We start from the raw sequence: 26,623 nt of genomic DNA on the forward strand, positions 1-26,623 counted from the left end.
GCATGTTTTTAAGGCATATGTTACATATAATCCTCAACAAAGATAATTTACACTTTAGCTAGCAATAAGTATTTGAAAGTGCCTCTTTTCCAAATCCATTGCCAACCCTTCATATTATAACTTTAAAAATATTTTAACAATCTGGAAGGGAAGTAAAAGGTTAATTGTTTATTTACATTTCTGTGCTTACTAGTTGTATTAAAACATATTTTCATTTGTTTATTGGCCATTTGTTTTTCTTCTTTGGTGGATTGCCCTATAATGGCCCTCCTTCCTTTTATTTGTTAATGTTCTGGAACAATAATAATCATACCTAAAATAATTATAAATTATCAACATAAATGTCAGGTTTTAGACGGTAGCCAACTGAGAAATCAGAGAAACTGAGTCCGAGTTTTAAAAGTTTATTGTCCTGGGGCGAGGTTCCTGGGTCCGGGTGCTCAGGGTATGGGCTGGGGAAGTCGCGCCCCCCTAGGAGCAGCAGGACTAGATATAGGCTAGCTAGTGAGGGTGCTGATGATGCCTACGGGGCCTCCTGTGGTAGGTTAGGAGTTTCGCATGCTTTAGGGCCGGGGGCATAGCTATGGGTCTTGGCCGGGGGGCATAACTACGGGCCGTGTGCAGTGGGCATAGCTACGGGCCGTGTGCAGTGGGGGTCCTTTGTTTGTCAGGGCAGGTCCTGATTGGTTGAGTTTGAACAGCTGTATGCCTGGATGTTCACGGGTTTTAGTTCTAGTGGGGGCCTTCCAGCCAGAGGCTACCGGGCCAGGCCTTACAATAATTATACAGTAAATACTAAATGCCATTCACTGTGTTAAATATTAACTTATTCCACTTAATCCTTAGTGAAATCCAGTAAAATTTGTATTACTAGTAGTAGTGTTACCAATATGACTACTAATAGCATTAATAATAATAGAATAAGAGTAGCTGCTCCTGCTGCAACAACAGCCATGTAGGATTTTGTAGAAAATCCTGCAAGATTAGGAATGTCCTCATTTCTGTTCTTTAATTTCAGATGTTGGTGTGGTTTTTTTCCTTCTTTGAGCATTTTTATAGCCATAATTATAAATTATTGGTACAAAATTTTGCCATCTGTCTCCTTCACTTTTGTCACCATTTCCTTGGAATATCTGAAAGCTTCAATGCTAGCTAGAGAATAATAGTAATCATGTAAAGCAAAGGCATACTTTATTTTTAATTTTTTTTTCTTTATTTTTGGGTGCATGGTCCAGAAATTGAACCTGGGTCTCCTGCATATAAGGTGATCATTCTACCACTGACCCACCATACTTTATTTTAAAATAATAACTAATAATTCTCAGAGGACTTAAATATGTTTACTGAACTGTTACATATTTTTTTATGTCTTTAAATCAAATTATTTTCTCCCTTTTCACTCTCCAAATCAAAATCCATCTTCAATAGACTGACATTTCTTAGGCCATTAACCCCTGTTTTAGAATCATGCTTTTAAGTAATTTTTTCCCTTTAAACCTATAACTTTTTTGAATTACATAGTTTTATCTTTGTTCAGTCCTTTCTTCATTTTTAAATCACTGCTTTCATTGTGGTTATTTTTAGAATCAGGAGGGGAAAAACAATATAATAGGAAAAATCAGTTTTCTAGAAATGTGCTCTTAACATGGGATTAAAATATTTTAATAAGTTAATTCATTTTGGAAATGACATTATGTAAACTTTTTTGGAAATTATTCATAATAATATTTTAAATATCTAAAAATAATTTAAGCTTATTTTGAATGAAGATAATAGAAGCAATAACACGTCTGCTTTAGAAAACATAGATATACTTTAGTAAAATGTTTTATAAATTTCGGAGGTTTTTTTTAACTGATTTTCTTAACAATTCCAATTTTTGGGGAAAAAAAATTCTTTTTACATTGAGGCCAGGTATGATAGAGCAATAACCTCAACTCAGTGTTCTGTCAGAGATATAACCTAGACCCAAGTAATAAGGAGGAATCCTATTTCAAATTGTGGGTAGTCATCAGGAAGTTGACTAAACCAAGGGTGAGAGGGAATAATGGACAAACACAAAGACATGATATTTTATGGATATGACATGTTAAGTGTCATTTGGAAGCCTGAGGAAGCTGAATCAAGTGGTATTTGACAGAAAGCCATGGCATCTTCAAGTACCATTACATCTCTTTCAGTGCCATGCAGGAGTTTGGGGCACCTCAATTAATTTGTACTAGGTAAATTGTCCTGGGTCAGGAAACATAAGAGAATATTATGGACAATTTGTGCCAATAAATTTTAAAGGAAATGACAAAATTCCTAAAAAATATCTGGCCAAAGAAGAAATACAAAACCTAATAGTCCTGTAACTATCAAAACAATTCAGAGTTGGAATGACATTAAAAATCAATGCAAATTTACCAGATTAGCAGAAAAGAGGAGAGAGAATAGTCTCAGTAGATGAAGAAAAGGCACTTGATGAAGTTTAATATCCAAGTATCATCAAAACTCTCAGCAACCTAGGAATAGAAGGTGTGCTGGTTTAAAGTTATTATGCACCCCAGAACGAGCCGTATTTTAATCCTGATTTAATCTTGTGGAGGTAGTGGTTTCTTTGAATCCTGATCCAATATTTTAAGTGGAAACTTTTGATTAGATTATCTCCATGTATATGTGATATGCCCAACTGTGGGTGTGATCTTTGCATAGATGATGTGTGACTCCACCCATTCCAGATGGATCTTAGCTTACTGGAATCCTTTAAAAGAGGAAACATTTTGGAGAGAGCCAGAAGCAACAAACACAACAGAGCTTACAGAAACTTAAGATCTAACACAGATGCCGACACATGGAGAACAGAGACACGGATGTTTGTAGATGCTTGGAGCCTAGAAGGCATCACCATGAAATGTTAAGGAAACCGGAACCCCTGAAGAGAGCTAAGAGAAGCTAAGAGATGAAAATCAGCCCCGGAGAAGCAAAGTGAGGAACCCCCATGAAACAGAGGCTGAAAGCAACGGAGCTCAGGAGCAAGGAACCAGCACATGCCAGCCACGTAACTGCCCAGCTGACAGAGGTGTTCCTGACTCATCAGCCTTCTTTGAATTAAGCTATCTTTCCCTGGCTGCCTTAGTCTGGATATTTTCATGGCCTTAGAACTGTAAACTTGCAACTTATTAAATTCACCTTTTTAAAAGGCATTCCAGTTTGGGTATATTGCATTCCAACAGCTTGAAAACTAACACAGAAGGGAATTTCCTCAATGTGATAATGGGTATCTTCAAAATAATTTAGCAACATGTACTTACTAGTGAAATTTTTGAAAATTCCTTTTCAGATTAGGAATAATACAAGGTGTCCACTGTTACAAGTTCTATTTAACATTGTACTGTCTGTCTTGGGAAGTATTATAAGGAAGAAAAAAAAGAAAAGAATTGGAAAGGAAATAAAGTAACTTCATATGTTAAGGAACTAGAAAAAGAAAAAGTAAAACCAAAGATAGCAGAGGGAAAGAAAGAATTAAGACAAGTTCCAACACAGCTCTTGCAGGGCTGGGGTCGGGGCACCCCCAGGACCAAAGAACACACTAGGTATAGTCAGATATGACTTTTATTAGGACCTACGAACAGGAGAAGATATCTCAGTGGCAACAATCTGGAAAATGGGAGTCGGTGCCCCACAAAGGTAGGGAGTGCAAGGGACAACTTATGAGGGCTTAGGACAAGAACATTTCATAGTGTATGAGAACAGAATTTCATCAGGGTCTCATGATGCAGTAGTTTGAGATTTGTTATCAAGAGTGATCAGAGGGAAGGAGTTTTAATGCTTTATAAGATAAGTGGCTTATGATACTGTCTGTTCATTCTTTCTTCCTTGAGAAGATCTGTTGACATTTAGCTTCTGTCCCAGTCATGTAGGCAGCTACGTGCAATAACTCAATATGGAGGGGGAGCCTGGCCCTGGATCTCCACAACTAGAGCAAATTTTTTTAAAAAAATAGAGAACAGGAAAACAGTTCATAGAATACACAAAACAAAAATTTCTTTCTTTGAAAAAAATTAATTAAATTGACAAACTTCTCACAAGTCTGTCAAAGAAAAAAGGTAAAATATGTAAATCATTAAAATCAGAAATGAGAATGTTGATATTATGACAGACCTTAAAGAAATGAAAAGTGTTATAAGAGAATACTAACTAATTATATGCCAATTAGATAATCTAGAAGAAATGGAGAAATTCCTAGAAATACACAAATTACCTAAATTACCTCAAGAAGAAATAGAAAGCCTTGACAAGCCTCTATCAAGTATAGAGATTGAACTGATAATGACAAACCATCCACCAAAGTCCATGACCAGATGTCTTTATGATGAGTTCTACCACACACTTAAAGAAATCATTCTCAAGGGCGGGCCGCGGTGGCTCAGCGGGCAAAGTGCTTGCCTGCCATGCCGGAGGACCTCGGTTCGATTCCCGGCCCCAGCCCATGTAAAAAACAAACAAACAAACAAAATACAATAAAACAAGAAAATGTTTAAAGATGTTTCCCTTTCTTCCTCCCTTCCTTCCTTCCATCCTTCCTTCCTTCTCTCTGTCTTTCCTTCCCTTCCTCCCTCTCTCTTTAAAAAAAAAAAAAAAAAAAAAAAAAAAAGAAATCATTCTCAAAATCTTCTAAAGAATTTAAGAGGAGGGAATATTTCATAATTCATTCTATGAAGAGAGCATTACCCTTGTACTGAAGCTGCTAAAGATAAAATTTAAAAATTACAGACCAATTTCCGTTATGAACAGTGGTATAAATCCTTAACAAAATACTAGCAAACTGATACCAGTGTCACATTAAAATGATTATATATCATGACCAAAGAAAAGGATTTAAATAAAAGTTTATTTTATTCCAGGAATGCAAGGGTGATTCAACAAATGAAAATCAACCAATGTAATACACCTATAAATAGAACAAAAGAAAAAAACACGTGATGATCTGAATAGACACAGAAAAGGCATATAACAAAATCCAGCACATTTTTTTTTAAATAAAGGTCCTAAGAAATCCAGGATTCAAAGGGAATTTTCACAAAATAATAAAGGACATTTATTAAAATCCTGCAGCTAACATCATACCGATGGTGGAAAACTTAAATCTTTCCTTTAAGATGAGGAACAAGACATGGACTCCTGTTTGCATGATGCTATTCAATATTGCACTAAAAGTTCTAGCCAAAAAAATCAGTCAAAATAATTTTTTTTTCTATTTTTTTATTTTTTTATTAACGGAACGAAAAAAAAAAAGAAATTAACACAACATTTAGAAATCATACCATTCTACATATGCACTCAGTAATTCTTAACATCATCACATAGATGCATGATCATTGTTTCTTAGTACATTTGCATCGGTTTAGAGGAACTAGCAACACAACAGAAAAAGATATAAAATGTTAATATAAAGAAAAGAAATAAAAGTAGTAGTAATAGTAAAAAACAACAACAACAAACAAACCAACAAGCAAACAAAAACAAAAAAAACCCTATAGCTCAGATGCAGCTTCATTCAGTATTTTAACATGATTACTTTACAATTAGGTATTATTGTGCTGTCCGTTTTTGAGTTTTTGTATCTAGTCCTGTTGCACAGTCTGTATCCCTTCAGCTTCAATTACCCATTGTCTTACCCTGTTTCTAACTCCTGCTGAACTCTGTTACCAATGACATATTTCAAGTTTATTCTCGAATGTCCGTTCACATCAGTGGGACCATACAGTATTTGTCCTTTAGTTTTTGGCTGGATTCACTCAGCATAATATTCTCTAGGTCCATCCATGTTATTACATGGTTCATAAGTTTATCTTGTCTTAAAGCTGCATAATATTCCATCGTATGTATATACCACAGTTTGTTTAGCCACTCTTCTGTTGATGGAGATTTTGGCTGTTTCCATCTCTTTGCAATTGTAAATAACGCTGCTATAAACATTGGTGTGCAAATGTCCGTTTGTGTCTTTGCCCTTAAGTCCTTTGAGTAGATACCTAGCAATGGTATTGCTGGGTCATATGACAATTCTATATTCAGCTTTTTGAGGAACCGCCAAACTGCCTTCCACAGTGGTTGCACCCTTTGACATTCCCACCAACAGTGGATAAGTGTGCCTCTTTCTCCGCATCCTCTCCAGCACTTGTCATTTTCTGTTTTGTTGATAATGGCCATTCTGGTGGGTGTGAGATGATATCTCATTGTGGTTTTGATTTGCATTTCTCTAATGGCCAGGGACATTGAGCATCTCTTCATGTGCCTCTTGGCCATCCGTATTTCTTCTTCTGGTAGGTGTCTGTTTAAGTCTTTTTCCCATTTTGTAATTGGGTTGGCTGTCTTTTTGTTGTTGAGTTGAATAATCTCTTTATAAATTCTGGATACTAGACCTTTATCTGATATGTCGTTTCCAAATATTGTCTCCCATTGTGTAGGCTGTCTTTCTACTTTCTTGATGAAGTTCTCTGATGCACAAAAGTGTTTAATTTTGAGGAGCTCCCATTTATTTATTTCCTTCTTCAGTGTTCTTGCTTTAGGTTTAAGGTCCATAAAACCACCTCCAGTTGTAAGATCCATAAGATATCTCCCAACATTTTCCTCTAACTGTTTTATGGTCTTAGACCTAATGTTTAGATCTTTGATCCATTTTGAGTTAACTTTTTATAGGGTGTGAGAGACGGGTCCTCTTTCATTCTTTTGCATATGGATATCCAGTTCTCTAGGCACCATTTATTGAAGAGACTGTTCTGTCCCAGGTGAGTTGGCTTGACTGCCTTATCAAAGATCAAATGTCCATAGATGAGAGGGTCTATATCTGAGCACTCTATTCGATTCCATTGGTCGATATATCTATCTTTATGCCAATACCATGCTGTTTTGACCACTGTGGCTTCATAATATGCCTTAAAGTCAGGCAGCGCGAGACCTCCAGCTTCGTTTTTTTTCCTCAAGATGTTTTTAGCAATTCGGGGTACCCTGCCCTTCCAGATAAATTTGCTTATTGGTTTTTCTATTTCTGAAAAATAAGTTGTTGGGATTTTGATTGGTATTGCATTGAATCTGTAAATCAATTTAGGTAGGATTGACATCTTAACTATATTTAGTCTTCCAATCCATGAACACGGTATGCCCTTCCATCTATTTAGGTCTTCTGTGATTTCTTTTAACAGTTTTTTGTAGTTTTCTTTATATAGGTTTTTTGTCTCTTTGGTTAAATTTATTCCTAGGTATTTTATTCTTTTAGTTGCGATTGTAAATGGGATTCGTTTCTTGATTTCCGCCTCAGCTTGTTCATTACTAGTGTATAGAAAAGCTACAGATTTTTGAATGTTGATCTTGTAGCCTGCTACTTTGCTGTACTCATTTATTAGCTCTAGTAATTTTGTTGTGGATTTTTCTGGGTTTTCTACATATAGTATCATATCGTCTGCAAACAGTGATAGTTTTACTTCTTCCTTTCCAATTTTGATGCCTTGTATTTCTTTTTCTTGTCTAATTGCTCTGGCTAGAAGTTCCAACACAATGTTGAATAATAGTGGTGATAGTGGACATCCTTGTCTTGTTCCTGATCTTAGGGGGAAAGTTTTCAATTTTTCCCCATTGAGGATGATATTAGCTGTGGGTTTTTCATATATTCCCTCTATCATTTTAAGGAAGTTCCCTTGTATTCCTATCTTTTGAAGTGTTTTCAGCAGGAAAGGATGTTGAATCTTGTCAAATGTCTTCTCTGCATCAATTGAGATGATCATGTGATTTTTCTGCTTTGATTTGTTGATATGGTGTATTACATTAATTGATTTTCTTATGTTGAACCATCCTTGCATACCTGGGACGAATCCTACTTGGTCATGATGTATAATTCTTTTAATGTGTTGTTGGATACGATTTGCTAGAATTTTATTGAGGATTTTTGCATCTGTATTCATTAGAGAGATTGGTCTGTAGTTTTCTTTTTTTGTAATATCTTTGCCTGGTTTTGGTATGAGGGTGATGTTGGCTTCATAGAATGAATTAGGTAGTTTTCCCTCCACTTCGATTATGTTGAAGAGTTTGAGGAGAGTAGGTACTAATTCTTTCTGGAATGTTTGATAGAATTCACATGTGAAGCCGTCTGGTCCTGGACTTTTCTTTTTAGGGAGCTTTTGAATAACTAATTCAATCTCTTTACTTGTGATTGGTTTGTTCAAAATAATTTTTTAATTAAAAAAAATCAGTCAATAAAAACAAAAGGTATCCAAATTTGAAAGGAAGTACTCTCTCTGTAGATGACATGATCTTACCTACAGACAATCCGAAAGAATTCACAAGAAAACAATTAGAGCTATTAATGAGTTCAGCAAAGAATCGGTTTACAATATCAAAATGCAAAAATCAGTGGTATCCCTATATACTAGGAGGGAACAATCTGAAAAGGAAATTAAGAGAATAACTCCATTTATAATAGCACAAAAATAATAAAATATTTAGGAATAACTTTAACCCGGGATATAAAATACTCGTACACTGAAAACTACCAGACATGGCTGAAGGAAATTTAAGACTTAAATGGCGAGTCATCCCTTGTTCTTGGAGCTTAAAAGTTAATGTTGCTTCTCTGTTATTATTACCTTAAGTAATCTGTAGATTCAGTGCAATCCCTATTGACATTTCAACAGCCATTTTTTTTTTAAGAATTGGGAGAAACAGCCCTCAAATTCATACGGAAGTGCAAATCACCAAAACAATTTTGAAAAAGAGCAAAGTTGGAGGATTCATACTTAGTCAAATTCAAATTGTAATACAAAGTTACAATAATTTAAGAAACACTGTGGTACTGACATAAAGATCAATGGATCAGAATTGTAGATCCAGAAATAGACCCATACATCTATGGCCAATTGTTTTTTAAAAGGGTGCTAAGTGCAATTTGGAATGAGGCTAGTGAAAGAATTTAGATCCTTACCTCACACCATGGGCAAAAATTAACTCAAAATGGATTAAAGACCTAAATATAAGTGCTAAAATTAAAAACATCTTAGAATACACCATAAGGAATTTATTTTTTCTTCATTCTGTTAATGTGGTTATATTTACCAATAACTCCATCTGGTCCTGGAATTTCCTTTTTACCAGGTTTTAGGGAATTTATCCATTGCATCTAGTTTATCTGATTTGCTGGCATATCATTGTTCATATTATCCTCTTATAATCCTTTTTATTTTGGTGGAGTCAGTTGTAATATCTCCCCCCCCTTCATTTCTGATTTTAGTCATTTGCATTCTTACCATTTTTTCTTTGTCAGCATAGTCTAAAGATTTGTCAATTTTATTGTTTTTTTCAAAGAGCCAAATTTTGCTTTGTGGATTTTCTTTGTTTGTTTAAAATTTGCTGTTTCATTTATCTCTGCCTGTATTAGCTAGGGTTCTCTAGAAAAACAGAATCAGCAGGAAATATCCATAGATATAAAATTTATAAAAGTGTCTCATGTAACCATGGGAACATAGAGTCCAAAGTCCATAGGGCAGGGTGTGAAGCTGATGACTCTGATGAACGGTCTGGACCAACTCCACAGGACAGGCTCACCGGCCAAAGCAGGAAGAGATACTGTCTCTTCTGAATCTGAAGAGTCTTCTAGTGATTAAACATCGCTCATTACAGAAAACATTCCCCTTGGCTGATTACAGATGCAATCAGCTATGGATGTAGCTGAAGTGATCATGATTTAATTCTATGAAATGTCCTCATAGAAACAGACAGGCCAGCACTTGCCCAACCAAGCAAATGGGCACTAGTACCTGGCCAAGTTAACACATGAAGCTGACCATGACAGTCCACCCCTTGTCAATTTGGCAGTTACACAAATCACCTTTACCTATACTTAATCTCTAAATAGAAAACAATAAAAAAACATTTTTTTCCTCACTAACAATACACAATTGTCCCACGTACAACTGGAAACCCATTAAATCTCCCCAGAATAGGGTGCAAGCTCTTGGGTAATATACATTCTTTTTTTTTAAATTTATTTATTAATTAAAAAATTAAGAAACCAAATAAAACATCAACATATATAATCAGTAATTCACATATCATCACTTAGTTGCATATTCATCATTTCTTAGAACATTTACATTAATTCAGAAAAAGAAATAAAAAGACAATAGAAAAAGAAATAAAATGAACACAGGAAAAAAAAAAAAGATTATACCTACCATACCCCTTACCCATTGCTTTCATTGATCAGTAACATTTCAAACTAAATTTATTTTAACATTTGTTCCCCCTACTATCTATTTTTATTCCATATATGTTCTACTCCTTTGTTGACAAGGTAGATAAAAGGAGCATCAGACACAAGGTTTCCACAATCACACAGTAACATTGTGACAGCTGTATTATTATTCAATCATCCTCAAGAAACATGGCTACTGGAACACAACTCTACATTTTCATGCAGTTCCCTCCAGCCTCTCCATTACATCTTGAATAACAAGATGATATCTACTTGATGCATAAGAATAACCTCCAGGATAACCTCTCAACTCTGTTCGGAATCTCTCAGCCATTGACTCTTTGTCTCATTTCACTCTTCCCTCTTTTGGTCGAGAAGGTTTTCTCAATCCCTTGATGCTAAGTCTCAGCTCATTCTAGGGTTTTTCTCAATCCCTTGAGGCTGAGTCTCAGCTCATTCCAAGATCTCTTCCCTACGTTGCCAGGAAGGTCCACACCCCTGGGAGTCATGTTCCACGTAGAGAGGGGGAGGGTGGTGAGACTGCTCATCATGTTGGCTGGAGAGAGAGGCCACATCTGAGCAACAAAAGAGGCTCTCTTGGGGGTGACTCTTAGGCCTAAATTTTAAGTAGACTTGACCTATCTTTTGTGGGGTTAAGTTTCATATGCACAAACCCCAAGACTGGGGGCTCAGTCTATAGCTTTGGTTGTCCACACTGCTTGTGAGAATATCAATAATTCAACTTGGGGAAGTTGAATTTCTCCCCGTTCTCACCATTCCCTGAAGGGGGCTTTGCAAATACTTTTCCACTCACTGATCGAATCACTCTGGAATTCTTCGGGGCATCACTCTGGACAAACCAACAAAATCTCATGTCCTACCTGAGATTCCAAGTACTTATGGCATTCAATCAAACTATCTACATAAGTTATATTAGGAAATTCACTAGTCAAAATATAAATTTTGTAACAAACATTTTTTGCTTTAGTCTCACACATAAGGTGACATTTTAAAATATTAATTACCATCTATTTTCAGTACCCTGCAATAATGACATTCCTTTTTTCTTCCTCATGCAGAAACATTTTAAAAATTTGTACATTGTACATTTCACTATTATTATGCATTCTAGGCATTCCTAGATTATACCATCTCAATCTTTAACATCTATCTTTCTTTCTGATTTCATTTATGTCCCCAGCCCTCCTCCCTCTATCATTCTCACATGCAGCTTCATTCAGTGTTTTAACATAATTATATTACAGTTAGGTAGTATTGTGCTGTCCATTTCTGAGTTTTTGTATCCAGTCCTGTTGCATAGTCTGTATCCCTTCAGCTCCAATTACCCAATATCTTACCTTATTTCTATCTCTTGATGGTCTCTGTTACCAACGAAATATTCCAAGTTTATTCACTAATGTCATTTCATATCAGTGAGACTGTACAGTATTTGTCCTTTAATTTTTGGCTAGTCTCACTCAGCATAATGTTCTCAAGGTCCATCCATGTTGTTACATACTTCATAAGTTTATTCTGTCTTAAAGCTGCATAATATTCCATCATATGTATATACCACAGTTTGTTTAGCCACTCTTCTGTTGATGGACATTTTGGCTGTTTCCATCTCTTTGCAATTGTAAATAATGCTGCTATAAACACTGGTGTGCAAATGTCCATTTGTGTCTTTGCCCTTATGTCCTCTGAGTAGATACCTAGCAATGGTATTGCTGGGTCATATGGCAATTCTATGTTCAGCTTTTTGAGGAACCGCCAAACTGCCTTCCACAGCAGTTGCACCATTTGACGTTCCCACCAATAGTGAATAAGTGTGCCTCTTTCTCCACATCCTCTCCAGCACTTGTCATTTTCTGTTTTATTGATAATGGCCATTCTGGTGGGTGTGAGATGATATCTCATTGTGGTTTTAATTTGCATTTGTCTAATGGCCAGGGACACTGAGCCTCTCTTCATGCGCCTTTTGGCCATTTGTATTTCCTCTTCTGGTAGGTGTCTGTTCAAGTCTTTTTCCCATTTTGTAATTGGATTGGCTGTCTTTTTGTTGTTGAATTGAAGTAATACATATTCTTAACCTTGATATCTTACAACTTAAATACTATAACATGAACAAAATAGCAGTACAGTCCTCATTTCTGTAACTGATCACATGGTCATAGTTCATATTTATCACTACCTTCTTCCACTACCCATTTCATGTTGCCTTTACCCTCAACAAGCACTTCAGCTGTCCATGGTTCTTTGTCTGATGGGGTGACCCAAACCTTCATTTCTGAATTTTCAGAGCTATTCGTAGTCCTGCCTGGATTGGGTTGGTGCAGTTTTCCATTGATTTTAAACACAGGGCATGGTAGTACTAGAAGATGCCCTAGGGATCCCCTATATTCCATGAAAACTCTTCTTTACCTCCACTGTGTATTTGCAGTTCTATTTTCCCCTGTTAGTCAGGTCAGTCACCCAAGCCAGTAAAATAATCCCCCTCTTAGCTTGTTGACCCAGGAGAATGAGTAGTCCAAAGTGACCAGGTGGCAGCCTCAGATTCCAGTTCAATGGACTCATTGCTGTTTCTCCTGGTGGAAGCACTCCCTCTTCTGGAGCTAAAACCTGTAGACCAGCAGAGCTCAAGGTCGCAGGGAACGGAAGCAAAAATTTTCCTAGTGAATTACTAGGGAAATGGTGAGTAGTGCCACTCCTATTTCCACCGCTTGGTTCCTGGACCCATGGATCCTGGCTATGGAAGAAACAGCACCATACTGTGGACGCAGATTCAGAGCATATACAGCTTCCTAGAGAACATTACCCAGCCCTGAAGTATTTCCACCTAGTTGGCCCATAATTGAGTTTTCTAAAGGCCATTCCACCATTCTATCAATCCAGCTGCTTTTGGATGATGAAGAACATGGTAAGACCAAAGAATTCCATGAGCATGTGCCCATTCCCATACTTCATTTGCTGTGAAGTGTGTTTCTTGATCAGAAGCAATGCTCTGTGGAATACCATGATGATGGATAAGGCATTCTGTAAGTCCATAGATAGTAGTTTGGCAGAAACTAAAAAAAAAAAGTTTTTGCATTGTGTGCATGGAAAGCAAACCCATATCCAGAGTATGTGTCTATTCCAGTTAGAACAAATCACTGCCCCTTCCTTGAAGGGAATGGTCCAATGTAATCAACCTGCCACCATGAAACTGGTTGATCATCTTGGGGAATGGTACCATATCAGGGGCTGAATGTGGGTCTCTGCTGCTGGCAGATTTGGCACTCAGCAGTGGCTGTAGCCAGGTCACCAAGGTCCCCTTGGTGAGGGGAAGTCTATGTTGCTAAGCCCATGCATAACCTACATCCCTACCACCATGACCACTTTGTTCATGAGCCCATTGGGCAATAACAGGAGTTGCTGGGGAAAGAGGCTGACTGGTATCCACAGAATGAGTCATCTTATCCACTTGATTATTAAAACCTTCTTCTGCTGAAGTCACCTTCTGGTGTGCATTGACATGGGACACAAATATGTTCATGTTTTTAGCCCACTCAGAAAGGTCTATTCACATACATCTTCCCCAGACCTCTTTGTCACCAATTTTCCAATTATAGCATTTCCAAGTCCCTGACTATCCAGCCAAACCATTAACAACAGCCCATGAGTCATATACAAATGCACCTCTGGCCAGTTCTCCTTCCAAGCAAAATGAACAACCAGGTGCACTGCTCAAAGTTCTGCCCACTGGGAGGATTTCTTCTCACCATTGTCCTTCAGGGACATGCCAGAAAGGGGTTGTAGTGCTGCAGCTGTTCACTTTCAGATGGTACCTGTATATTGTGCAGAAACATATGTAAACCAGGCCCAAGTTTTCCCTTCCTCAGTCAGTTCACTGAAGGAACTCCCCAGAGGCCATAGCTTTGGTCTGGGAAGGAAAAGTTAATGTAGGCAGGAGTGAAGACCATGGGCATTTGGGCCACTTCCTCATGTAACTTACTTGTGCCTACAGGACCTGCTCTGGCCCTAGCTCATATATACCATTTCCATTCTATGACGGAGTGCTGCTGCATACGCCCAACTTTATGGCTTGGTGGGTTAGACAACACCCAGCTCTTGATAGGCAACTCAGGTCTCATGGTAACTTGGTGGCCCATGGTTAAGCATTCAGTCTCTACTAAGGCCCAGTAGCAGGCCAAAAGCTGTTTCTCAAAAGGAGAATAATTATCTGCAGCAGATGGTAAGACTTTGCTCCAAAATCCTAGGGGTCTGCATTGTGATTCTCCTATAGGGGCCTGCCAAAGGCACCAGACAGCATCTCTATTTGCCACTGACACTTCCAGCACCATTGGATCTGCTGGATCATATGGTCCAAGTGGCAGAGAAGCTTGTACAGCAGCCTGGACCTATCACAGAGCCTCCTCTTGTTCAGGTCCCCACTCAAAATTAGCAGCTTTTCTGGTCACTGAATAAATGGGCTGGAGTAGCACACCCAAACGAGTAATATGTTGTTTCCAAGATCCAAACAAACCAACTAGGCACTGTGCCTCTTTTTAAGTCATAGGAGGGGCCAGATGCAGCAACTTATTCTTCACCTTAGAAGGGATATCTCGACATGCCCCACACCACTGGACACCTAGAAATTTCACTGAGGTGGAAGGCCCCTGTATTTTTGTTGGATTTGTCTCCCAACCTCTGACATGCAAATGCCTTACCAGTAAGTCTAGAGAAGTTTCTACTTCTTGCTCACTAGGTCCAATCAACATGATATCATCAATATCATGGACCAGTGTGATTTCTTGTGGGAGGGAGAATCAATCAAGGTCCCCGTGACACGATTTTGACATAGAGCTGGAGAGTTGATATACCCCTGAGGTAGGACAGTGAAAGTATATTGCTGACCTTGTCAGCTGAAAGCAAACTGTTTCTGGTGGTCCTTACTAATAGCTTTTGAGAAAAAATCATTTGCCAGATCAATAGCTACATACTAGGTACCAGGGGATGTATTGATTTGCTCAGTAAATGATACCACATCCAGAACAGCAGTTGCAATTGGAGTTACCACCTGGTTGAGCTTATCACAATCCACTGTCATTCTCCAAGACCCTTCTGCACAAGCCAAGTAGGAGAGCTGAATGGGGATGTGGTGGGAATCACCACCCCTGTATACTTCAAGTCCTTAAAAGTAGCAGTAATCTCTGCAATTCCTCCAGGAATCTGGTATTGCTCCTGATTTACTATTTTTCTAGGTAGGGGCAGTTCTAGTGGCATCTACTTGGCCTTTCCTACCATAATAACCCTCACTCCATGAGTTAGAAAGCAAATGTGGGGATTTGCCAGTTGCTCAGAATGTCTATTCCAATTATACATTCTGGAACTGGGGAAATAAGTACAGAATGGGTCCAGGGGCCCACTGGACCCACTGTGAGCTGGACCTGAGCTAAAACTCCATCGATCACCTGATCTCCATAAGCCCCCACTCTGACTGGTGGACCAGAGTGACATTTTGGGTTCCTTGGTATAATGTCCTTCCTGAACCAGTATCTAATAATCCCCCAAATATATGATCATTTCCTTTTCCCCAGTGCACAGTTACCCTGGTAAAAGGCCATTGATTTCCTTGGGAAAGGCTTGGAGTAAGATTAACAGTATAAATTTGTGGCAGTATAACAGGGTTATCCTCTAAAGGGACCTAGCCTGGCCTCCCACTCATTCATGGGGCTCTGGGTCTGTAAACTGTCTCAAGTCTGTAAATTGATTAAAGGGCCATGACACTGTAGTTTTGTAATTCAAGTTAGACTTCTGTCACTTGACCTAGGACTCTTTTGTTTTTACAGCTCAAACAAGAATTTAGTAGGCTGCCCATCTATTATACTTCTAAGTACCCCATGATCTACTAGCCAATGCAACATGTCTCTGTAAGTCAATTTATTTTGACTCCTGCTTTGAGTCTGCTGTCTATTATGATTGCCAGTCCACCTTGTCTTTGGTGATTAAGTGCTGCAACGTAGCTTCTGCTAACTCAAGATCCGATCATCTCCATTGTGTTTAAGGATTCCAGCTCAGTGACCTACAGAGAAGTGCAACTACAGAGCTCTTCAGGGATGATGGTGCTAGTCTCACAAATTTATTTCTCACTGTTCTGGTAAAAGGTGCATCATTCGGGCATTCCTGGGATGTAAGAGCAGGCTTACCATGATAAGTCCAGTCTAACATTCCAATCTCTCTAAGCGTCTGGACCCCCTCATCTACATTATACTAGGGCAATTCTGGCATTTCAACCTCAGGTAATGTTGGCCACCTTTTAATCCATATTTCAGCCAACCATCCAAACAAACTCTTAATGCCTTTTCTAACCCCTTGAGCTATAACAGTACAGAATCTTTGCTTATTGGGCCCTTATCAATAAATTCAGCCTGATCTAGCTTTATATTTCTCCCAGCATTATCCCACACCTTTAAAATCCATTGCCACACAAATTCCCCCTGATTTCTGTCTATATAAATTGGAAAACTCACACAGTTCTTTTGGAGTATAACATACCTCCTCATGAGTGATACTTTGTACCTCACTTTTTGGGGCCTTTTGGGACTTTAGTTATAGGTCTGAAAGAAATGAGGGGTGGTGGTGGTGGGTCATGAAAAGAATTAGAAGTATCTTCCAAGCCATTTGCTTCAGGGCATTCATTTACAGCTTCATCTGGTGAAACAGGATTAATCACTCTAGGGCTAATCAAAGGCCAGGCTGGAGGTGAGGTGGCTGTGTCCTCAGGGAAGACTGTTACAGGGTTATCTAGAGAAGACTTAGCATGACCTAGGGTTTCAGCCTTTCCCCTGACATCATTATCAATCCATATGTCACCATCCCATTTTTCAGGGTCCCATTCCTTTCCAATCAATGCCCTCACTTTAATGGCAGACACTATGGAAGATTGAGATTTCAGTTTACATTGTAAAGTTACTACTCTAACAATAATTTTCTGTGTCTGAGTTTCAGAGATCTCAAATCTACAGCTACAGGAAATAAGATTTTCCTTCTGGACACTCATCAAAATATTTACATCTGTCAGATGACATCTGTCAGATTACGTGTAAGCTTCTCATTTGAAGCCTTAAGCCCATCCCTTTCAGTCATTAATGTATACAGTGTATCTGACAACCAGCCAACATCTCTATACCTTCTATTTCCAGAAAACTCTGTAAAGGTGTCAAAAACATTTTCCCCCAGAGCCTCGTTTCATACAAGTGAAGCATTAGCAGAATCCAAAGGTGATATCTTGACTATCTCTTTTGCCAGCTCACCCCATGGATTGGCAGTATCATTCTGATTATGAGAATCAGAGTCCTTAGTGCCTTTAAGTCCAGTCGGAGCAGAAAATCAATTGTAAAAACCTATTTTTATGATTCTGCTTCTTAAGACCCCACTTCTGGTACCAAGCTGTATTAGCTAGTGTTCTCTAGAGAAACAGAATCAGGAGGAAATATATGTAGATATAAAATTTATAAAAGTGTCTCATGTAACTGTGGGACCATAGAGTCTAAAATCTGTAGGGCAGGCTTTAAGTTAATGACTCCAATGAAGGGTCTGGATGAACTCCATAGGAGAGGCTCACTGGCCAAAGTCGGAAGAGAGACTGTCTCTTCTGAATCCTCATTAAGAGCCTTCTAGTGATTAGATTAAATGTCACTTATTGCAGAAGACACTCCCCTTGGGTGATTACAAATGCAATCAGCTGTGGATGCAGCCAACATGGTCATGACTTAATTCTATGAAATGTCCTCATACCAACAGATGCGTCCAACTAGACAGAGGCACTACCACCTGGCCAAGTTGAACCTGACCATGATACTGCCCTAACTTTTTTTTTTTGCAGGAGCAGTGCATGGTCTAGGAATCGAACCTGGGTCTCCTGCATGCAAGGCGAGCATTCTACCACTGAACCATCCATGCACCCTGCCCTAACTTTTATTTATTTCCTTCTACTTACTTTTGGGGCTCTGCTATTGGTGCATATATGTTTATAATTCTTCTGTCTTTTTGTGAATTTCCCCCTCTGTCCAGTATATAGTGTTCTCCCTTCTCTTTTGTAATGGTTTTTGTATTAAGGGGAGTTTTTTTTTTTTTTAAATCACATTAGTATTGTAACTCCAGCTCTCTTTTGGTTACTATCTGCATTACTTTTTCTATCTTTCAATTTCAACCAACTGTGTCTTTGAATATCAGGTGACTCTCTTGTAAACAGTATATAATTGGGTTAGGGTTTTAATCCATTCTGCCAATCTCTGTTTTTTTTACTAGAGAGTTTAATCCATTTGTATTTAAAGTGTATACTGATAATGCAGTGCATTTTCTGCCATTTTCCCTTGGTGTGTGTGTGTGTGTGTGTGTGTGTGTGTGTGTGTGTGTGTGTGTGTGGTTGTCCTTCAAATCTTCCATTACTTCCTACTTTAATATTTATTTGATATTTTATACTGAACCATTTTGAATGCCTCCTCATTTTCTTCTGTATATACTTCAGTTATTTTCTTTGTGGTTATCCTTGGGCTTGAATTTTTCATCATAAATCAAACTTCAATTGAATATGCATACTATGTTCCTATACCTTTCTGTCCCTCCACTTTCATATTGTTCTTGTCACAAATTATTCTTATAATTCATGTGTCCTAAACCATAGATGTCATTATTTTTTATGGATTTGTATTTAAGATTCTGTAAGAAGTAAAAAATGGAATTACAAAACAGAAATACAGTAGCTGTGGTGTTTATATTTACCCTTGTCCTTCCTTTTACTAGTGAATCATTATTTCTTCATGTGAATTCAATGTATTGTCTAGGGTTCTTTTCTTTCAATATTCAGAACTTCCTTTAGCATTTCTTGTAGGGCCAGTCTAGTGGTGTTCTAATTTTCTTGCTGCTTGAATGTAATATACCAGAAACGAAATGGCTTTTTAAAAAGAAGAATTTAATAAGTTGCTAGTTTAAAGTTCTAAGCCCGAGAAAATGTCCCAGTTAAAACAAGTCTATAGAAATGTCCAATCAAAGGTATCCATCCAGGGAAATATACCTTGGTTCAAGAAGGCTGATGAAGTTCAAGATTTCTCTCTCAAGTGAGAAGGCACATGGCGAACATAGTCAGGGCTTCTCTCTCAGCTGGAAAGGCACATGGTGAACACAGCATCATCTGCTAGCTTTCTCTCCTGGTTTCCTGTTTCATGAAGCTCCCCGGGAGGCGTTTTCCTTCTTCATCTCGAAAAGTCGCTGGCTCATGGACTCTCTGCTTCATGGTGCTGCACCATTCTCTGCTCTCTCGGAATCGCTCTCATTCTCCACAATGTTTCCTCTTTTATAGGACTTCAGAAACTAATCAGTACCCACCCAAATGGGTGGGGATATGTCATCACCTAATCCAGCTTAACAACCATTCTTGATTAAATCATATCTCCAGGCAGATGATCTATTTACAGATTCAAACATACAGTGTTGAATAGGGATTATTCTGCCTTTACAAAATGGGATTTTGATTAAAACATGGCTTTTCTAGGGGACATACATCCTTTCAAACCAGCACAAATGGTAATGAAAAACCTCAGCTTTTGTTATTTGGCAATGTCTTAATTTCTCCCTCATTTTTGAAAGACATTTTTGCTGTATATAGTATTATTTGTTGGCAATTTCTTCCTTTTAGCACCTTAAATATGACATCCCACTGTGTTTTTGCCTCCATGGTTTCAGATGAGAAATCTACCCTTAATCTTATGATGCATTTCTCTTATAGCTTTCAGAATTCTCTCTTTATCTTTGTCATTTGATAGTGTGATTATTATATATTGTGGTTTTGTCTTTCTTTCTGTTTGTTTCTCAAGCAGAGAAACAAGTCTCTTTGCTTTAGTGAGAAAGTGAGTTTACTGAGAATGCATTCACAAGGAACTGGAGGAAAATTTTTCCAAGATCAATTCAAAGTGAGAAAAGTGAATTGGGCTTTTATAACCAAACAGACAAAGGAATGGCAAGAGTCCTGAAGAAAGCAGAAAAAAATAAGGAAAAAAAAACAAACAAAGCTACAAGATTCATTAAATTGAGTAACGTTCACTTGCTTATTCTTTGGTCAGCATATTTTACTTTTTGTCCTTTTTTTTTTTTTTTTTTTGCCTGTTTATTAGTCCGTATGGTGCTTTCTGGCTTTGTCCCATCATGCTTTGGATTATAATCTTACCTCTGCAGACAAAGCTGGGAAAGTTCATTAAATGTAACCATGAACAGAGAGTAAACTTTTAAGGTTAGGTCACAACAAGCTATGCTAGCAAGGGCTTTTAGACTTAAAATGGACCAAAACTGCTGTGTGACATGGTTATAATAAATATTTTTAGCTACTAAAAACTATAATAAGCATTTTCCAGCTAAAAGATTATATTAAGTATTTTTTCCAACTATCCAGCTATCAGGAGCGCATTGAGAAAGCATTTGCACATAAGGAGGAAGATGGTTTAGTTCCTCTTGCAGCTTTCATTTCTTTGGTCAGGACAGCTGGTCAGAAGCTGCAAAAGTAAGTAAAATAGTCTCTAAGAACAAGTTAAATATAAAGATTGGTATGTATTTGGCAATGATTGTGGGAGGTTGGATGCTACATACTGTAAACTAATGTTCTGTTTTCATCCATCTAGCAAACCATACTTGCTTATGAGCAGGAGAAAAGACTAACTGCAGAGGTTGAAAAAGCATTCCCAAGAGCAAACTGTTAATACATGCCTCTGGTTGGAGTTTTCCCTACAACTTCCTCTTATACAATATCTCATGGTTAAATAATGTCCAAGCCCTGTAGAAGACTTCCTTCACTAGGAACATTGCAAGACAGCTTTCAAATTTGGCTTCTAGCATCTTCTGCCTTTATTGTCCTACTGTATGCCCAACCCCAAGTTAGGAGTGTGGAAAAACCTGTGGACAGTTTTCATAGACTTTTCCTAAGTTGATTGTTAGGTCTGGAGTCAAGCAGTAGACACAAATAAATCTCTGGGGATGCAGGGCCATTGGGTGTGCTACCATCTGAAGGCAGCTCTAGATTGTCACAACTTGTAGACATTCGTTTATTAAGAAAAGTAATGATGGCTTCATTCAAAATGATGGCTTAATTATGGAATAGACTTTGTATGTGGTTAAGTACCTACCTGACTGCATTTCCTGAGCCAGAGGCGCTCACAGCCATGTTTCATATGGTAGTTGGTGCCTGGAAGGTGATGAAGCTGGGCACCAAGGAGACATGATGTCACTCATGCCTTCATCTTCTTACCCATAGGTCCAAGCTTCTTTAGGAAATGATGATCCTCTTTGCCTTGCTACTGGCTATGGGGTTTCCCCTGGTGGGAACACAACGTCCTCCTGGTTGTAAGTATCAGCCACTCTCACTTTCTTTGAGAGCATAGAAATTCAGCTAATTACCTGTGGTAATTGGAGGAGCAGAGTGAAATATGAGTCACCTTAGCCTATTTTGGTCTCCATTTTCAGTGTAGTTAGGGTATCAGGTCTATTGGAAGAGTGCTGCCAAGCAAAGGCATCATGAGCCAAGAGAGTGTCAGGAGAAAAGGGGGCTTCCCCAAAGGGGCATCAGACAAGAGGACCTTTGGGGCAGTCTCTACATGATGCACTTCTCCACCTGAGGCAGGCAGGGGTGGCCTGAGTCCAGAGAAATCCAGGAGGGCACAGGACTCTTAGGAGAAGTCTGGCCTTCTCTGGAGTCATGAGCCCAGTCTTTAAAGCACCGTTCACCTGGTCCAGGCTGATCAGGAATATTCCCTCAAGCACTGTCACTGAGAACAGGGAAAGGTACTTGGTATAACTGACTTCTAACCTGGAAGCTAGTTCTGTCCTGACACAGACCACCACAGAGGGCTCTGCTGTATGGGATTTAAAGAAGTCCTGGGAGGCTTGGAGGAGGAGCCAGTCATGGGAGGAGGGCAGAATCAGTGGAAAGTACATGTTGGAAATGACATCTGCTCCCCATATCTCTTTTCTCAGGGACATTCAGTTTGATATGCCATAGCTGTTCTTACATCAACGAGTTCAGTTGCCCCGAAACTTACGTATGTCCGTATGAAACTAGGCGCTGTATGACAATCGCTATTCGTAAGTACCATTACATCTTTCTTACACTTGAGAATTAGTGATCCTAGCTGAGCAGTTTGAGGTGTCAGAGCCAACCTGGTTTCCTCTCTGCACACAGCCCCAGTGCCCCTCCCATGTGGTTTGCCTATCCTGGAAGCGAGTTCCCAAGTAATAGGCACAGCCTAGTCATAGGGCAGCATGTGTATAGAACCAGCAACTACACACTGGGGAAGTCAGCTCTACCTGTCTCCTGAGATATCTTTTCTGGGTGGGAATATAGCTAGACCTCAATACCTGCAACACTTCCCTGCCACTGGGGGTAGTAGGTCATTGATTTCTGGTCCTTCGCAGAGGGCCTAGAGCTGGGAGGGCACCATGAACTCCTCAGAGGCAATGCCTGACCACACAAGGATGCAAAGTTCAGTGCAGAGTCAGAACAGAGCCTGAGCTTCTAAGATAGTCTTGCATCATACTTAGTGGCCTTTCAACCTCTGAAAAACTGTTCCTCTCCCATGGCCCCCAGCCTGCAGAGAGATGGCCTGTACTTGAGTCCCCATGAGCCCTACTTGTGTGATTTGGGTTACACATTCATTAGTCAGCCTGTGTTCAGTGTTGGATTATAAGTTGCTCACCTTAAGGGCCTGAGTAAAAATTCCTCTGATTACTCCCTTCCATTTTACCTGTTGTGTTTATGGACCTTTGGTTGTTTCCTGAAAAGTTTCACATTTACACCTAGGTACTCCTCCTAGTGGACATGGTTCTGGACTATTTTTCTGATTTTCAGAATCCCTTGTTAGAGACTGTCATTTCCTCAGCTCCGTCCATGTTCCCATAAGTCAGAATTCCTGTATTGAATATCTTATTCCCATAAGCTGTAGGGGCTCAGTTTTTCTAAATGAACTCTCATGAACACAGGGACTATGAAACCTTAAGAGCCTTCAGCAGAAACTTGAGAGTCCCAAAACCCTTGTATACATAGCCCAAATACCCCTAAAGATGGGGAAGAAGATCACAGGAGAAGGTGGAGTTATAACAGAGAAGAGAGGATTTAACAAATGAGTATGATTACTGAATCATTATGTTGATATTTCTTTTAGTCTTGGAGCAGCTAGAAGTAAAAACCTAAATTTGTGGAATTGTAATCCATAGCAAACTCTGAAATGTGTTCTACAGCTAATTGTTTTGGTGTGCTTTGAAATGTATTGCTTTTTTGCATATATGTTATTTTCACAATAAGAAAAAAACTTTATATATTTCTGCTTCAAGAAATGTGTTGATTTCTGGGGATGTGCAGGATGGTAAGTGAAAAGACCTCTATAGAAAGGGTTTAAAAATCAGAGACCAAGTTTTTACTCTGCCCATCATCAAAATAAGATAGAATGAGGTAGTAGAACGTGGAGCTAGTTGGCACCCTTCTCTCCACCTTCCTTTCCCTTGCATGAATAGAGCTCATTAGAAAGCTGGTCTTATAGCTAATCTTACACATTTGCTCAAAGACAAGAAGGCTTTGTGAGTCAGAGGGAATTACCAGAGGGGTATAGAGGGAATCTGCAGCTAAGTAAGCTTCTGTGTCCTAGTGTGAATCGTGTCTCAGTTTTTGCAGAGTAGTATCATTGTGAAACATAAAGAAGCTGGGCATGCATACACACCTCTCCCTCATGCTATACCTTAACAAGGTGACTACTAGTTAAAAAAAAAAAAAAAGGATGACATAGGATCCAGAGTCTGAAATATATAGTATCTAAAATGTCCAGGGTACGATAAGACAGTCATTGTAGGAGTACCCAGAAAAATCACAATCTGAGTGACAAAAGTTAAGACCAAGTTGAATCATACATTAGAGTCATCTGATAAGTACTTTGATTTAGCCATCAGAAATGTTTCTATAAGCAATTAGAAATTTTCTTGAAATAATTTTTAAATAGAAAATCATAGTAAATAAATGCAAATTATTAAAAAAAATAATCAAATGGAAATTATGGAACTGAAAGAAACAATAACCAAAATATAAACTCACTAGAAGGATTTAATAGTAGAGTGGTGATGAGAGAAGATAAAAACAGTGAAAATGAAGATCCAACTTGAATTTCCTAACTTAAAAAAAGTTGATAAAATGGACTGATTTCAAAAGGAAAATCAGAAAAGGATTTCAGGGACCTCTGGTACAGTAACAAGTAGCTAACGTTCATATCAAGTGGTTCTGGGGAGGGAACCAAATAGTACTCAAGGAAATAAAAGTTGAAAATTTCTCAAACTTTTGGAAGTCAAACACCAACAGTTTCAAGGAGTTGAGGAAACCCCGAATAGAATTAACTTGAACAAATAACAAGCCAAGACACATTATAATTATACTTTTGAAAACTAAAGGGAAAAAATACATCTTGATAAAGCAATGTATTATCTAATTGAGGAAAACAATTTGAATGACAGGGAATTTCTCTTCCTCAACCAATGAAGACAGACAAAAACAATACATTTTTCAGGTACTAAGAGACAAGAACTGTCAAACCATGAATACTATATCCAGCGAAACTTACTTTAAGGAATAAAGGAAAAGTCAAGACATTCTCAGAAGGAAAACTAAAGAATTTGTGCCTTATAAACTTGCTCTTAAAAATATAGCTAATAGAAATTCTCTCAACAGGAAAAAAATAGCAATTGAAGAAGACTTGAAACTTCAGGAATGAAAGAAAGCCATCAAAATGGGGTAAAAATAGGTATAAATAGAACAGACCGTCTTACTTGAAATAAGATTCTCAAATCATATATATGTGATGGTTGAAACAAAAGTTTTAATATCTTGTGAGGTGGTGCTCAATATATATGTAGAGCAAATACTTATGAAAATAACATTTAAAACATGGGGAGACTAAAGGGTCCTAAATGGAAGCAAGGTTTCTATATTTCACCCAAAGTGAAGCAGCAGACTTGTGCAAATTACTCGTGTATATACAATAAGAAAACTATAGAAAAAAGATTTACTGAAAAATACTCTAAATAAGTCAAAATGGAATCCTCAAGAGTATTCACATAACCCACAGGAGGTAGCAAAAGGGAAATGGAGGAACAAGAAACAAAGAAAACAAATAATAAAATATCAGCCTTAAGTTCCAACATAATCAATAATTAACAAAATGTAAATTTCCTAATACAGTGTATTAATTCCCTAGGGCTGCCATAACAAACTGCCAAACACTGTTTTAAAACAACAGAAATTTGTTCTTTCACAGTTTAGAAATCAAAACTTAAATTATAGGTTGGACAGCGCTCCTGTGGAGACACTAGAGCAAAATCCATTCTCAGCTTCTCTTGTAGCTTCTGATGACTGCTGTTGTGGTAGGGTGGATTTTGTATCCCAACAAACAGATGTTCTTAATCTTATTCCTCATTGTATGGACATGACCCCTGGTAAATAGGATCTCTTTAAGGTGTTATTTTTAGTTATGGTGTGGCCCAACTGAATGAGTGTAGGACCTAATCCATATTACTGGAGGCCTTCTAAGGGGAACTCAGAAGTCATAAAAGTCAAAAAGTATATGGTATCACCATGTGTCCAGGGTTGAGATGCAGGTCAGGGAACCCCAAGGACAGCTGGAAGCCAGCATCCATGTCTACAGGCTTGGGAGAAAGTGAGCCTTGCCAATATCCTGACATGGAAATTCCTGTATCCCTAGAACCATGAGCCAATACATTTGCATTGTTTAACCAAGCCCATTGTGGCTTAAACCATTGTGTGGTATCTGTCAATGCCACCTCACCGAGTAAGACAGCCTGCAATTCTTGGTGTTTTATTGGCTTGTAGCCACATCACTCCAATCTCTTCCTCCATATTCATATCCCCTTGTCCTCTCTGTGTGTCACCTCTCCTTACTGTTTCTCTTCAGAAGATACATGTTACTGCATTAGGGGATAATGTAGAAGAAGCTACTCTTCTCAAGATACTTACAACACAGTGACATCAATGACATTTCTATATACACTAATAATGAACTTACAGAAAGACAATAATATGTGCAGTCACTGCAAAGAAAATGAAATGCTTATCTAAACTCATGATATGCCCAATTGCTTTCTGACAAAAGTACACAAACAATTCAATGGGGAAAGGATAACCTTTTGAATAAATGGTACTATGTCATCTGGATATCCATAATCAGAAAAATGACCTAGCTCTAAACCTGTAACCTTATACAACAATTAACTAAAAATGTTACACAGGTTTATATGTAACTGAAATATTTGGGGGGGAAAACAGGAGAAATCTCCAGTATCTAAATCTAAGCAAAGAGTTCTTAGGCTTGACACCTAAGC

General features: G+C 38.3%; 1 protein-coding gene, 1 long non-coding RNA gene and 1 other non-coding gene across 5 annotated transcripts in view; 1 reads left to right on the forward strand and 2 right to left on the reverse strand.

Moving 5' to 3' along the window:
- Positions 1-26,623, forward strand: part of GML (glycosylphosphatidylinositol anchored molecule like) — a 60,051-nt gene that overhangs the window by 12,301 nt on the left and 21,127 nt on the right. For all 3 annotated transcript variants that reach the window (XM_077166634.1, XM_077166635.1, XM_077166636.1), the window contains exons 2-3: positions 21,507-21,595; positions 22,226-22,333. In XM_077166634.1, the coding sequence (XP_077022749.1) occupies positions 21,526-21,595; positions 22,226-22,333 (178 nt within the window). In that variant the 5' untranslated portion in view covers positions 21,507-21,525. The remainder of the gene's footprint in view (positions 1-21,506; positions 21,596-22,225; positions 22,334-26,623) is intronic.
- TRNAA-UGC (transfer RNA alanine (anticodon UGC)) lies at positions 18,096-18,166 on the reverse strand. Its single transcript has one exon. It is a non-coding gene; the product is annotated as a tRNA-Ala (tRNA).
- On the reverse strand, positions 20,596-25,996 carry LOC143688561 (uncharacterized). Its single transcript, XR_013178128.1, has 3 exons — positions 25,859-25,996; positions 21,379-21,649; positions 20,596-20,751 (listed from the first exon to the last, which is right to left on the reverse strand). It is a non-coding gene; the product is annotated as an uncharacterized LOC143688561 (long non-coding RNA).

Source organism: Tamandua tetradactyla, chromosome 6 (genome assembly GCF_023851605.1).
Source record: "Tamandua tetradactyla isolate mTamTet1 chromosome 6, mTamTet1.pri, whole genome shotgun sequence".
Lineage (NCBI taxonomy): Eukaryota > Metazoa > Chordata > Mammalia > Pilosa > Myrmecophagidae > Tamandua > Tamandua tetradactyla.